Source organism: Stylophora pistillata, chromosome 14 (genome assembly GCF_964205215.1).
Source record: "Stylophora pistillata chromosome 14, jaStyPist1.2, whole genome shotgun sequence".
NCBI classification, from domain to species: Eukaryota; Metazoa; Cnidaria; class Anthozoa; order Scleractinia; family Pocilloporidae; genus Stylophora; species Stylophora pistillata.
The window spans coordinates 15544266-15560127 of NC_142532.1; the positions used below are offsets into that span (position 1 = coordinate 15544266).

General features: G+C 38.8%; 1 protein-coding gene across 1 annotated transcript; it reads right to left on the reverse strand.

Moving 5' to 3' along the window:
• Positions 1–1654: 1654 nt before the first annotated feature.
• On the reverse strand, positions 1655–15819 carry LOC111344610 (D-aminoacyl-tRNA deacylase). Its single transcript, XM_022951853.2, has 6 exons — positions 15660–15819; positions 9124–9214; positions 8876–8975; positions 5885–6017; positions 3182–3282; positions 1655–1965 (listed from the first exon to the last, which is right to left on the reverse strand). The coding sequence occupies exons 1-6, from the start codon at positions 15700–15702 to the stop codon at positions 1801–1803; spliced, it is 633 nt and encodes a 210-aa protein (XP_022807588.2). The 5' UTR covers positions 15703–15819; the 3' UTR covers positions 1655–1800.
• Between the last annotated feature and the right edge of the window lie 43 nt (positions 15820–15862).

Here is a 15862-nt window from a genome sequence, read left to right on the forward strand (position 1 = left end):
TCATTATTCCTAGTGATAGGCGAAAGAATAGTGGAATCATCGGCATATTTAAAAAGCACAGGGCAACCATTAAAAAAAAATCTCCAAATCGTTCAAAAATATAGTAAAAAGATACGGTCCACTTACACTACCTCGTGTGGTTCCCTTATTGACAGATTTCCACTGTCCTAAAAAATTATAACTAACAACACGCTGTTGTCTTGCATAGAGGAAACTATGATACCAATTGATAATGTACGGATTTAGAGGTAGCTGTTTCAGTTTGGCAGACAAAATAGCATGGTTCACAAAATCGAAAGCCTTACTGAAGTCCATGGTAAAAATTCGCACTGCGCTACAGTCACTACTATCTAAATACTTGTATGTCTGGTGCTGGATAGCGAGCAAGGCATTTGTGCAACTACCCGCCTGTCTATATGCAAATTGGGTGTGGCTCAGGTTGTTCTCAAAGACTGAATGTGCTTGTGTACGATACACGACCTTCTCGAACAACCGGGCAATAACGGGAGTAACATTAATACCACGGTAGTCTGAGTCCTCTATAGGCATGTTCACTTTGGGGAGAGGATTAACATTTGCCCTTTTCCGGGAGTCTGGCCATGTATGAGTAGACAGCGACAGATTCCAAACGTGAGTGACGATTGGTGTGAGTAGCTCAGCACAGTCTTTCCAGATCCAGTACGGGAGGTCGTCTGGTCCCGTTGCCGTTTTCTTTACATGAACTAAGGTATTCCAGACACACAGCTCAGATATTTTCGGGGGCTTTACACTGTCCGGGATATCCATATCACTAGGTCTAACGTAAGTGTCATCATAGCACAGGTTGGCGAAGTAGTCGTTCAGACGAACTAGAGAGTTCTTGTCCAAATTTATCAACGATGACCTGCGACGTTGCAATAGGGCGTCCACGCCCTTCCACCACTCCCTGCTACCAATGGCAGCCAGTTTTCTTCTGTTCTCGGTTATCAGCTCAGAAATGCGCTTATTAAATAAAGACAGACGTTCCTTGTTGTTTAAAGATATATGGGACTTAGTCCTCAGCATACACTTGACTAATGGGGACATCCAAACTGGGTCACGCGATGACATGCGTACAGATTTTTGCGGCATAAACTTATTCATCACTGCACGAATCTTTACCTCAAGCACCTCGACCGCCTTGTTTATGTCCACCTCATTGAGGACGTCACTCCAGTTCAGCGTAGTGAGTGCCATATAAAATTACTGTTTCCGATGTTCCCTACAGTCCCGCACAAGAACTTTGCGGCGCACGGGTTTAAGTTTTAATCCCGCCGTTAACGTTAACGTTCTTTATTGTGGAATGAATTGCGTAACCGAAGCATGAAACTAAGTGTAAGAAGGGCAAAACTCGTGTCATGAATACATCCGTTTAGGGTTGGTAAGGAGCCTTACAAATATCCTTCCCAGCTGTTGTTTGGTCATGTCACGCAACGAGTTCTGATGGGGGAACGAGCGTGTTGCATGGTTTACAACGCTTTCGTTCCGAACAGCAAATCATGAAAAGATAGACAGCAACATTAGCTATGAAATGTAAGATCATCCTACTGTAAAAAATATCGCACGAGATACAGAAAATGAAAAAGTTACGATAAATTTGCGAGCAACTAATTTTAAGAAACGAAAATCAGGTAACTTCAATGTCATTATTTATATTTTTTCTACACCAAAATACCTAAACATCTAATTTTCAAATTTGTTTCGTACATATGCAAAGCAAATCTGTGGCGTCCAGATTAAACTGTACAAGATTTCCACTTGTGGTTTGGAATTGACCTAGCGTCACGTCCTTCCTTGTTTTTCGTCCACGTTGAGATCGTCAAATTCTTGTATTTGTTGTTCAGCGTCGATTAGCGAACTATGATTTTCAGCATTGGGGAAACTATTTGCAGCTCCTTCATCCACAGTCATGGTAGCTGCTTTTGTAGAACCTGAAGTTCCTTTAACCTAAATGAATTAAAAAAAAAAAAAAAAAGAAGGAAAGCTAAATTTTTTAGGAGCTCTGTTGTAGAGAAAAAAAAAAAACAAATACTCTTTTCGATTGGTAATTGAGCGACTTGCAATGGGATCCAGAAAAGATTACATTGAGTTTTCTTCACCAAGTTCTTTAAGCGTTTCTATTGATCTACAAATAATATATTTAACCAATAACTCGATGAAAAAGAAGAGTCATTTGCAGTCCAGTATATTTTGCTGAAGCGATGTTTAGAAAGTTACCCAAGGTACCTCACGATTTTTCTCGCGAGAATGAGTAATTCGAGGGGTCAGGGCCCGAAGGCAGACTTAACGAATAGGTAGCAATACAGAATTGATTGGAACGAGAAACCGGATGCTAAGCTTGATAACTAGCTTGTGTTCGGGAAAAGTGGTTATCTCGAGAAGCAGCGAGGATCTGATTCGAGCCAGGCCTTCATGATTAGCACTGTATGATACGAGTTTCCACCCGCGGGAAGATTTGAGACGGGAGAGGTCTCCCGGGAGTCTGGCACTAAATAGAGATATTTAGCACCACGTTTACGCGAAATGCGAATGGGAAGAGTGACCACGTGACCTTGTTTTTCCCGCCATTTTTTCACGTTTTCCGGTTGTCCTTTGCCATTTCGCTGTGAAAGTAACCTGTTTCGCGTTTGCCGCGTACGTAAGATTTTCTTCACTTTTTCTCTCACAGAGTAGAGGCTAATTGCACCAAAGGGCACTAAAACGATTCCTTGTAAGAAATACAAGTGTGCCTTCAAATCCACCATGACGTAAGCTCACGCGAGGCTAGCTAAAGCAGCAAGGTTCACGCTATGTTACGTGAAACGTGAAAGGGTAAGCTGACGTTTGCCATTTCATGTAACGCGGTGCTAAACCTCTCTTATATCAGTGCTACACCCCCCCTTTGCAGATCTACCGCCGGCTCTCGTTGCTCAGACTGCACAAGGCCTCCTATTTTCCCGCCAGCGAAGAAACGATTGATCGAAGCGCTTAAAATGAAGGCTTGCACGCGGGCTGATATGGTGGCGTCTATCAATAAAATATCAAGCGCACCACTGAAGAAGCCGTTGGCATCCAGGGTAAAAAAAAATGAGAAAAGGAGAAGAGATGGGAAGAAAAAAAAAAAGAAAATAATAACAGACGAAAAAAAGAAAATAATAATGAGGATCTACGTCAAGAAGCTTACCTGTTTTTGTTGTACTTGTTGCGGCGGTGGCGTTTCTATTGATATTGTAACTGGACCATCATTCTGAATATGAACTTGCATGTACGCTCCAAATTTTCCGTCTGAGATAGGAACAGAAGGAAAAAATAAGATGTGTCTATTTATTTAATGAGCTTAAATCCACCTCACACGTAAATGGATATGTATGGGACGAACAATAAAATATTTACTACGTACCTTTCGCTGGGCATTTATTAAACATTTTTCACAGAATTTCCCCCTCACAAAATCAATCTTCAGCAACTTTCCCGCCCTTAAGGCAAGAAATTAATAAGGTACACTGTGATTGGACGCTTTCGAATAACAACTTCTGCTGATTGGTTTAAAACTTGTTTAACACATCTACGTCACCGCGTAAGCGCTCGAAACGTTTAAATTTTGTTGCTCCGTGTGGTCAAATTTAACCTCTCCGTCCACTTTCTTCGAGGTAGTCTGGAAAAGCCGGAATCCGGAATTCCGCCGGAATATTTCAACGTCGGAATATTTCAAAACGACTCCGATGATTTTCCGAAGAGTGTACGAGCTCTAAATATACTCCGATGATTAACACGAAGATTATTCGATGGTTTCCAAAGTTACCCAGAGAGCCCTGAATTTTTCAAGGCTTGTTTTTTCAATTCTTCTTCTTTCTTTTTTTAAGATTTTTCCGAAGAGTGTACGAGCTCCGAATATGTACTCCGATGATTAACTGAAAACTATCCGAGGGTCTCCGAAGTTACCCGGAGATCCTCGAGGAACAATCGAATCCCCGGCTTCATTTGTTTTTTAATTTGTTTTTTAGGCCTCCCTGAGTTTTCCTCAACAGACCTTGCAAGTGGCCTGTATCGAAGCAGGGACGACGTGTGCACAGACATGCGATGTTAATATGGTAGTATCCTCTTTGTGCTCTTCCTAACTTCCAACATTTTGTGCCATCTAAGTACAGATTTGGACACCAGTCCACCTCTAAACGTCCAATGACTGCCAAGCTATCAACGGGTTGAGAGTCTCTTTGAAAGCTTCCTTCACATCCGTTACATTTTGAGATGTTTCCTTTTAGCTTTATTTAAAAGAAAGGATTAGAAGATTGAGGAATGATGGGTTTCGGCGCCACGGTAAAGGAAAACCTTGGGGCACGGATGGTTGGAGTGGACGCATGCCGCTAAACGAATGCTGCTGCGTAGAAGACGACGCCGGCGACAACCTTTGGCTAAACACAGATATTGTAAATGACTGTGGTAACGGCCCTGGGTATCCAAAAGGATGATTTTGGCCAGCCTATCCCATTGCTGTGGCCACGTGAGACACCTTGCTGGTCAGGGCAAAAGTCTGATGCTGTGGCTGTAGATCTGATATTTTTATTCAAAATTCAAGTTACTAATTCAAGTTTAACTCAAAAATATTATTTCGCGATCAATTTTTAGACAATGGCGTCATTAAAGTATTTTACTGCATGTCAAGTCTTCACAAGGCCTGCGTGTTCGATCTTTCTTTGTTCTTTGGACGAGGAAAAAGGAGTGGGATATCGAGGTGGTTAACTGTCCAACAGGAAACAAACTGATTTGAATTTACCCAATATCCATGCACTTTTCACTTGGCTAAAACAAAATTCACCATCAAAAATTCCTTGTAACTAACATAAAAATATATTCTTCAGCGTTTTTTCAATTCCTCACATGTGTTCGACCATGTTCATGGGGATTCGATTGTTCCTCAGGCCGGATCCTCGAGTAACTTCGGAGTATATGCACAGCTCGTACACCACTCGGAAAATCTTCGGAGTTGTTTTAAATTAAAAACAGGCTCTGAAAAAATCAGGGATCTTCGTGTAACTTCGAAAACCTTCAGATGATCTTTGGTTAATCTTTAAGTATAATTATTCGGAGCTCGTACGCCCTTCGGAATGGTAAGCTGGAAAACCGTGCAAGGTCTGCTTAGGAGGAATGAGGGAGGCCTGTCTCTAACGGAAGAGAATATCGCTTTCGTTAAGCAGTGCTTTCCCGGAATTGAAGTTGTGTAAATGGCAGACTGACTAAGGCATTGCTATATTTTCTTTGTACCCTTTTAATGAATAATCGAGACCTCGATTAAAGGGACGCTGACCATGTTAACCTATAATTTGACGAATGATTTGCTGTTTATTATTTAGTTTCACGGCTGTTAAAAAAGAGATAAGTTAATAATTAAAAATAAACAAAAGATGAAATAAAAAAAGTCGATAAAAAACAAATAAAGCCGGGGGTTCGATTGTTCCTCGAGGGTCTATTTATTTAATCACTTTCCCCAGAGTGTGGTGAGGGTCGCACAACAGAGCGAGGCTCCTAATTAAGTACGCCCAATATCCCACCCCAGGGGAGGACATCCATCACACAGTAATCTCGTGTGTGGGAAATTAACGTCTCCTAACCCAACCCTGCAGGAGACGGGACCTCCATTTATTCGAAAATCATCGGAGTCGTTTTGAATGAAAAAAAAAAAGAGGTTGAAATATTCCGGCGGAATTCCGGATTCCTGCTTTTCCAGACTACCTTTCTTCGATCTATCATTGCCTCTAAGGTATTTTAGCACCATTCTAGATTTTACAGTCTCCTTCAAGCTACGAGAAGTCTTTCACTCTCCACAGATTGACTTTTAAGTCCCTCCCGGCTCCCTTGACACTTGAGCCTCTTTAACTACGATGATCACCTTTAACGGCATCAGGTTTGTAGGCTGATTTCATTGCTTGAAGAAAATCTCCATAGAAAGCCTTACTCTGTTCACCCCCCATTGCAAGATGATAATCCGGTTTATTTCCCTTTAGAACTGCTTGTAGTGTGAACTAAACAGGAAGAAAAAGATACAGAAACCACAAAAATATTTTCGCGGAATGATTTCATACTTTAAATAGGACACCTTCTTAAAAAAAAAAAAGAAAAGCTTATGACTAACTTTTTACCCAAACTTCCCCCCTCCCCCCCCTCCCCCCGTCCACACGAGATACTAAGGACGGGCAAGGGGCATATTACACTTTACCACAACCATACCATCAACAAAAATTTATTAAGTATGTTAATGTACTTGTATGTCTGCATTTGTATGTACATAGTCTCAACACTAACTTTTCAACTTACTAGCGAAGTGGTTAGTGACAACTTAGATGTTAGAACAATCTCAGCTTGTTTAATGGCCAAACTGGTTGGTGAAAATAAAAAACCACTCGCCAAAACTGAATTTCTACTAGTCTGTGGCTAGCTGGCTACCGTTAGAGTCGAGCCCTGATTTATTTGACATTTCATTACCTGCCAATGACACTGAAAACTGTAACAGTTTTTGAAGGGCTCTCATCCTGCTCGATGACTAAGATAATTTCTTCACCACTATTACTCTCACAAGTGAATTACTAATGAAATCTTCAAAGTTAAAGGGTCAACTGAGCTCATAGGGTAAGATTCAAGCATTTAACCCTTTATTTGAAGGATATAAAATACATACTTTCAGCTGAAATAAGCCTGACAAGAAAACGTGGAAACAGAATGAAGCTTGGCTTTAAGACACAAATAGTCCTTTTTACAGTTGTGGGCTTGGTAGTCAAGCCTTTGAACAGGAGTGAGGCTAAGGGTGACCTTGTTATGATAGAGATGTTGTTGCCTTTCAAATGCAAATTTCTTTGTTAACATGCTACCTAGATACAGGTCTCTACCACAACAAGGTCACCCTTAGCCTCACTCCTGTTCAAAGGCTTGGTCACCAAGCCCAGAACTGTAAAAAGGACTGTTAGTGCTGCACAATCCTACCAGTATGATACAAAAAATAATTTGATTCTCTCAGATGAATCCAACTCTACACAAATTCCATAGAATTTATCTGTCAATACAGTCAAACCTCGATTATCTGGACTTTTCGATTATCCAGACTTTTACTCTAGTCCCGTTTCTTTCATGATTATTAATGAGCTTTGATCTTCAAAACTTAAAGAGGTAAAAAATTCAGAGATTATGTTCAAAGTCAGGAAAAGCGTGTTTAAAACAGTGCAATACCTCCTCTGCTTTCAAAAGATTGAGCGCTCGGAGAGTCATTGAAGCAGACTTTTAGAATTTAAACTGTGTTATTTTTATTTCTTTTGTTTAATACATTATTGTCTTATCAATATTCCTATTTTCGATTATCCGGACTCTCAATTATCCGGACTGTTTACCTAAGTCTCAATGAGTCCGGATAATCGAGGTTTGACTGTATTGTTCATTAGTCTGTATATTCCAGAGGGCTTGGCTACAGTTAACAATAATATTATTCTTTGAAATTGAAGTGAATAGTGGCTAAATATTTATCGAGCCGCAAAGCGTCAAGGTAAATATTCCCGAAAGCCACTATTCACCAAGATTGCAAAGAATAGTTGTTTTAGTATCTACACACAAAGTGATCTCGACAAAATTAAAAGGAAGCCATTTAAAGACAATTATTTTCTGCTTCTGAAACTTTAGCGAAATGCGAGTTTACGCCCGCTATTTTATTTTTCACATTATCCACTTGCTCGGAGGTGTACATTGTTGATTAGCCCGAAATAGCGAACCAATCAGATTGCTTGAAACGCCAAGATCACTGAGTGTGTATATACTAAGATTTATTATACCCTCTAACTCCAAAGATATTATTGTTAATTTTCCCCTCTACCTGCTACATATTTCCTTGTAAATTAGTTACAATAATTTGGAGTTAGATCAAGATAACTTCTACCTGATAAGTTTTCTGGACAGCGTATGGATATAAAAGGGAGAGGTTACTTGTTTATCACCTCTGGGAGTTCCTGGGTTAAGGCATGTTATAAACATGTTATTCTTTATCTTGCATATCACCAGAATTCAACAGAAAGTGCAACAATTACAATTTATCGCTTATAGAGCGCTATTTGCAATGACAGATCAACAGCACTTTACAAAGTATCATTTAGGTTGTTACAAAAGCTGTAGTGATTAATTTTTTTTTTAATTATTAACTAACTTTTCATTCCAATCTTAAGAAATCACAGTAAATTACTTGGAAAATTATCATGACACAATATTGTAATAGTATGATTATACAAATGGCCAATAGTAAAAGGAAAAACAAAATCAACTTTAAGTTCATGAAAGGGTACCACAAATTGCAAATTTGATGTGAGATCAAGATAACAATTTCTAACTCAGGGTGTAATTGTAGTTTATCCCTCTTACTTAAGTATATTGTAATCCATTTTTGGAGGAGCTAGACTGTGGAATTGCCTGAGGCCTGACCTGCGTAAACTTAGAAAAAAACCTTTCAAAAATAGAATTCATCACTTTTTACTTGTGGTACTTGGTAATGAGGATGATTATGCTGATCATGTCTCTACGTTAATGTTTAAAATTACTAATTATCATGAATTAAACTATTATAGTAGCTATTATTATTAATTTTTTATCTTCTATGTCTTTAATAGGTTCTTGCTCTTCTAGCATAAATCCTAGCTATTTGTGAATATGTGTATACCTATTTCAATTTATTTATTTACCTGATTTTAATATTGATGTATTTTGCTAAGTTTTATTGTAAGTTATACAATCAGCACTGATTAGCGTTGCTACATGTGGGTTGTCTAAATTTATAGATCTGTTAAATTTGTTTGTTATAATTATAATAAACATCGTATCACATCGTATCACATCGTAATGTTTAGCTCACCTGACTCACACACAGTACTTCAAAATTTTTATCCACAACAGACTTCTTCCATCTTTGTTCATTTTCATCAAAGACTCTTAAGTTAAGAATTTTTCTCACCCTTAAAGAGAAAACCACCCAAGCATCATGCAACAGTTTTAGGGAGCATCATTGCATTGTGGTAAAAATAGTGCACCTCTGTTTGATAGACAAATTAACAAGTTTGAAAATCTAACACAAAGTGAATGATGAGAAAAAAATATACTCACATATATTCAATTTCTTTAGGAGTGTCATACTTTGATATTCCAAGTAAAACACAAAGTCCTCTTCCAATGGAACTAATAACTTCACCATCAACTGCAAAATACACAAAATATCATACAGTTTTACTACAAATTGTACTTTTTAAGTAGTCTAAGTACTCAAGGAGTCAAAATGTGTTTGCAGTTCTAAGCTGATAAACAATAAATTCCACCAAATGGTAAACTGTCTTCTCCTTTCCTTGAAAATTAGCAAACAGAATGAAATATTGCATCAATGTAATACAGTCTAGTTTATAATTTTATGTCCTGCTACCACCTGTTTGCTGAATAATATATTCTTAGTGTTAGAATAACAAAGTTAAAAGAGGGACAACTGTGTGATAGAGAAAATGCAGTGTTCCAGGCATTCAGTTAGTAAGAGTGGAGCATTGGAAAGAGAGAGGTTTGGGCCTGGCTTAAAAAAAAGGAGAGATGTTTGGGTTGTGTGTGACCAGACCCAGACCTCCTGCTCTTTTTGCTTGACCACCACTATTAGCTACTGTGCTCTGTTTTACAAACTGGAGGCCTGGAAAAGGCATGGCTGTAACCTCAATCTTTTCCAAAGTTGGCCCCTAGCAATCTAATGTCACGAATTGGTCACCAGAAATAGAACTTAATTGTCAGCTGAAAAGATATTCTAGATACCTAATGCGTAATGGAAACATTTTTCTCACTTCAACTCAATTATGACCATTAAAACTCAAGGGAAAATGCATATTGCAACTAATCACCACTGACAACCAATAACAGATTGCCAAAGTGGCAACTAATGCCTTCAGTTGGTAATTCAGTCACCAATTTTTTTTTTTTTTTTTTATCTTGCTTAGCAACCAAAATGATGATGGCCTGGAAAATGGATGTGTGCTTCTAATTAGGTTGATGTAATTGGTGTAAATCAAGGTCAGTCTACATTCAGCTAAAAGTTGACCCGGAGCTGATGGTTGTTTGACGATGTCCTGGCAGTCCAGCAACATTTCACTACAATGGGTGGCTGACTACTTGTCGAGTGTCAGTTGACCATCTGCCAAAAGCCCATTTCCAAATTACCCTTGGCCTCATTCTCAAAATGAGTCATGGTGCTCATCCTTTCATATGATTATAAGTTTTCATTCCCATGCAAATTAAACTCATTTTTACAAGAATAGTTGAGCACCAGGCCTCATCTTGAAAAAAGAGGCCAAGGGTAATTCGGAAATGGGCTATTACCACTACAGAGTAAATCAACTGCTGACCTAAATATTGATTAATTATCAACTAAGGTTATTGTCAAGGTGCATGCAATGCATATTGGAAATAACTGATCCCAAATAATAAATAACAATAAATAAAAAATAAGTAATCATAATAAAATAAGAAAAAACAGAGGTTATGTAACTTGCATTATTACACGACTTGGGCAGTCAGAGGGCCAATAACTAAAATCAACCAATCAAAATGCTCTATTGCCAGTCAATATTCTCTCAGTATTGGACCGGGCACTGTCCCGAATGGTCCCGAATGATACTGCTCTTGTGTCCCTTTGAACTTCAGTCTTATAATAAATCTCTTATTAACCAAGCTTGCTCGGGACTGTACTGGAAGAATATCGGCCCTCGATATTTTTTGTACAGACCTCGCTGCCCTCGGTCCGTACTGTCAAGACCTCAGGCCGATATTCTCCCAGTACGGCCCTCGCACTTGGTTAATTAAAGATATATTTATCCCCTGACAAATGGGTAGTTTTTCTAAAATATTTCAAGTCATTAGTCACATCCATGCTATTCTTGGTAAGTGTGGTAAAATGCAGATCATGTGTGCCATAAAAGACTTTATTAAAAACTGGATCATTGGATAATGCAATTCAAGACTTTTTATTGGCTTAGCCATTATGGTATATGAGCCAATATACCATAATCTAATATCTGTATATTATAACAACCAGTTTCTTCTTACAAAATAAAGTCGAGAGTACTTGTCTAATATCTTGGGAAGTTTTTTTTTTTTAATAAAACAATTATTCCACTCGCGCTTGTTGGATGTGAGATGATTATCGCCAACTCGGCGCAATGCGCCTCGTTGGCTATCTATCATCTCATATCCAACACATGCCTGTGGAATAATTAACAACTATTCACCAAAGTGGAGGTGGCGGATATATACCAAGCCGCGAAGCAGCAAGGTAAATATCCACCACTAACCACCAACACTTGAGGTGAATAGTTATTTTAGTATATGCTAAAACAGCGAGATAATATACACCACCAAAAATTAATTTGAGTGATTTCTTTGCTTGACACAGATGCAAACCGGGACACCAGTATAGGATATGATATAGGATAGTATAGGATATTTAGGATACTATAAGGTATAGGATATTCAGAGTTTGACCACAGGGAGCCCATACAATCTGTTTGTGTGGCCGACTGTTGTTTTGTAGTGAATGTACCAGATTTACCGTTTGCCTCACCTATAGTGATATATTGCTCTGTCACGCTGATTGACCAATTCAAAATAACGTCATCCAATTCAAAATAACGTCGTCCAATCAGAAAAGGGCAATCAGCCTGATGGTTTCTGGCTGGCACATGAAAATCTTTCTATGTTTCCCAGGCACTCAAATACTGTGGGATTTTGATTTTCTTTGAGGGCTAGCTCCGGTCTGTTTGGATGGATTTTTGATTGGAAGGTACAAGGAGAATCGTGCATCTTTTGACCTTAATGCTGCGAAGTTTCAAAGCAGAGCGATGCAATTTTCAGGGAGAAAATCACTCGGGCGCTTGAACCCTTTCAAAACAGGGCTTCCACCCTTGTCTTTCTTTTATGCATTACATTAACAATGAAATCAGACTTATTCAAAATTGCTCAAAAAAACCAATTTTTCAGGAAAAAGGATGACTATATACCACAGGTAAAGTAATTCAACGTTTTTTTATCAATGATTTCTGTACATAGTCAGCAATATATCACTATAGGTGAGGTAAACGGTAAATCTGGTACATTCACTATAAAACAACAGTCGGCTACACAAACAGATTGTATGGGCCCCTCCCCCATGGTTTGACTAGCCAATCAGAGTGCGCCTTCAACGCTATCCACTGTTTTAGTATTTACTAATTGTATATACTAACTGTTAAATGGTCAGTCAACAAGACAGTCTGTAATTCATCAAAACTTTGTGATTGGTTGGTCAACAGTTCATCACCAGTTCACCAATAGTTGGCAAGGGATCTACTATTCTCTACCCTAAGGGACATAGCCCATTAATTCTGCCCAAGCCATGGCACAACATATGCCTATTTAACAATTATCTGCCAAAGACAATGTGAATTTTGCTGAATAATCCTCACAATGAAGTCAAGGGAATTATTCAACATTTATTCACTGAGCATGATGCAAATAATAGTTTTTCTGAGTTTAATTGCTTAGGTACTTTTGCATTTTGTAAATATGTGTTGTTGTTGAAACCATTCTGTACGTTACAATTGTTTTGACTCCTCACATCGAGATAAAAGTAAACAACCAGTTTCCCTAGAATTTATATATCTTATTAACCAAGCACGAGGGCCGTACTGGGAGAATATTGGCCTGAGGTCTTGACAGTACGGACCGAGCGCTGCGCTCGGTCCGTACAAAAAAGACTGAGGGCCGATGTTCTTCCAGTATAGTCCCGAGCAAGCTTGGTTAATAAGAGATTTATTATATGACTGAAGTTCAAGTGCAGTATCATTCAGGACCATTCTGGACAGTGCCCGGTCCAATACTGAGAGAATATTGACTGGCAATAGAGCATTTTGATTGGTTGATTTAAGTTATTGGCGCTCTGACTTCCCAATCCGTGTAATAAAACAAGGTTATTTAACTCATTGACACTTACGTGTAACACGTGCCGACGAAAAGTCAAAATTTTGGAGAAACCAAGAAGGCAAACACAATGCGCAGTAAATTTTTAAAAATCAGCTTTTCCAAAAAAAAGCTCCAGTGAAAGAGGACTAATTAAAGAACTTATTTCCGGCGAAAAAAGCGATAGGTGCATATTACGTTTTAACTCAAAAATCAAGATGAAAGATAAAAATCGCTAAATATTTTCGCATGTGTGAAAATAGGCATGTGGATCATATTTCAAAAGGGAATATGCAAATTTGTCCGTGAGTGAAGAGATCTCAAGTTTCATGGAATCTATCAATAGGAAGCAAGACTAAAATGGCCAAGAAATATTTCGGGACGTCAGATTTATTCAAAACAGTTTTTGATTTACTGTAATAAGCGAAAAACGTACGAATTTCTTACGTGTAAAAAGCCCACGCGGTAAAATTCATCATGCTTGGATCGTTGTTTACTTGCCTTCGTGGCCAGAAATTGCGCAGCGTTATGGTGAAAATTCTGAAAAAACTTCGATTTGAGGCAAAATCTTCTATTAAACTATACTTTTTGAACACATTGTTACTCAAACATAATATTTACCGGGCCATCGAATCGTCAAATTGTCACCAGGCCCTGCTTGAAGTCCGAAAGTTCGGTTTTCACTTTACGTCCATAATTCGCATCGCCTTAGAGAATCGTAATGTCGTTGACTTGAGAGCTTATTCTGTCACTTTTAAGACCTGGATATCCATTCTTTTCCAAGTAGAGTATTCTATAGCATTGTTACTTTACATTCTGAATTCCACAAGGTCTAACTCGATCGCAAATGAACGAAAAATCCGACCTGAAAATTTTGAGGGTCGGCCGCGTGGACGCCATATTTTCAAATTTGATCATTTAGTGAAGACGCATAGAGTAATGCCCCTCTAGTACCCCCTAAAGTCGAAAAAATATATGCGCAAACAACGGATTCTGATTGGCTTATTGATCTCCAAACTATAGAGGAAGTTTGGGGACAAAACTCCACTTAGTATGGGAGGTAGGGGGGAAAGCGTTCTCGCGCGAGGCGATCGCGAAGTTCGGGCGGTTACGGGCGGTTCAGGTGTCAATGGGTTAATCAGTTAGCAAAAACTTCATATCTCTCTTTTGAAAAGTGTTGGGCCAAACTAAGTAACATCTCTGCTCTTCAGAATTGTATGTCTTACTACAGGAGCTGCATTTTTCACTGTCTGACTGTGTAGCATTGACAAAATGCAACAAAGCCATTTTTGAAATTTAGCTCCCCTGCTACAATCACCTCTCACAATACTCAACCAATCAGTGTGCTTACCTCTCTAATCACTAAGAACAATTATACTAGCTACAATTAGTAATATTAATTGCTCAAGTGATTATAGAGATGGGCTCCCTCTGATTGGTTGAGGATTGCATCATATCTCCCCATACTCACCGCACACAAGGTGATTATAACAGGTGAGCATAATTTAAAAATGGCTACCTCGCATATTGTCAGTATATATGCCAACTCTCCCAGATACAGAGCCAATCTACCACTCTCCCATATGGGTGACCAAAATTCCTAGATAAAAAGAAATTTTTGATTAGTTGCCCACAAAAAACTAAGATTTAAACTCGTCATGATCCAAAATTCTAAAATCATCTGGCTTCTTATGCTTGTATTACAGTTTCCAGCTTCATTTTCTTAGTTTTTTGATTCACGTCGTTCATTTCTTACTCCTATATTAGCGAGAGTCTGATTGAATGAGTATTCAACAAATTGAAGTCCCTCACAGATTGATCCATGTTTTCCCTGCAAAATTGCTTGGCATGCTCACTGATACTCGAAGGTCCACATAATGGCTTATTTACACCGTGCATATCTCAAGGCGATGGGGGGCAGAAGGTCCAAATCAAAAATGAAATTTTGGGGGGGTTGCATTGGCAAATTCAGTCAGGGGGCCGGGAGGATGCTGGTTTAAAAAAAATCTCCGGATCTGAGATCTCCAGTAGTTGGCATCTCTGTGCAAGTGTTATCAAGGAAGTGATGAATGTGATATGGCAAATTCAATTCTAAAAGAGCACAAAAGATGCTATTAAGTTTGGAGTAACTTTTCAAAAGAAAGATATTAAGTTTTTGCTGACTGAACTAAATAAACCTATCAAATTCGAGTGAAAAAGGGCTTTTTATCTCAATACAAGTATAATCAAAACAATTGAAACATAATCATGGTTTCAACATTAAAACGAATATTTACAACAGAATTTGAAAACACCAAAGCTAATGTATTTACTAAAACAATTATTCTACACAGCTGCTGTGACTGGAAGCTAGCCATGATGCAAAACCCTGCATGTAAGCGGCAAGGATGGCTTGATATGCTAACTTGCATATCTTCAAGCAACTATATAGGCAGAATTAGAAGGACTGTAGTAGGCAACTGATGGCCTCACACTGGCTTTATTCACCCTAGAGAAAATCTACATCTTCCAACAATGCAACCTATACATGTGATGCAAGGAAGGTAGAAAGGGGCGTTAAATGAAGGTGATGCAGTTAAATTAACACTCCCTGCTCGATAAGAACTGAGCTCTTTCTTCAGCCTGGAGAAGTGAGGGATCCCAGCAAAATTATCGCTAATCTACACAAAAAAAAACCTTACCAGAAACACTTGCCTGTGTGACGCGCTGAACAATGGCTCTCATTAGGAAGAATTCTGGATGAAAACTCTAAGTTATCGCAAAAGATATCGGCCGGAAGTGTTACAGAATTTCCTCCATCGAGTCCAATTCAGTACAGACACCTCACAAAAGCATGCGTAGCACCTGCTCTATCCAGGCTACTGCTCGGCCATAAGAAAGTCGT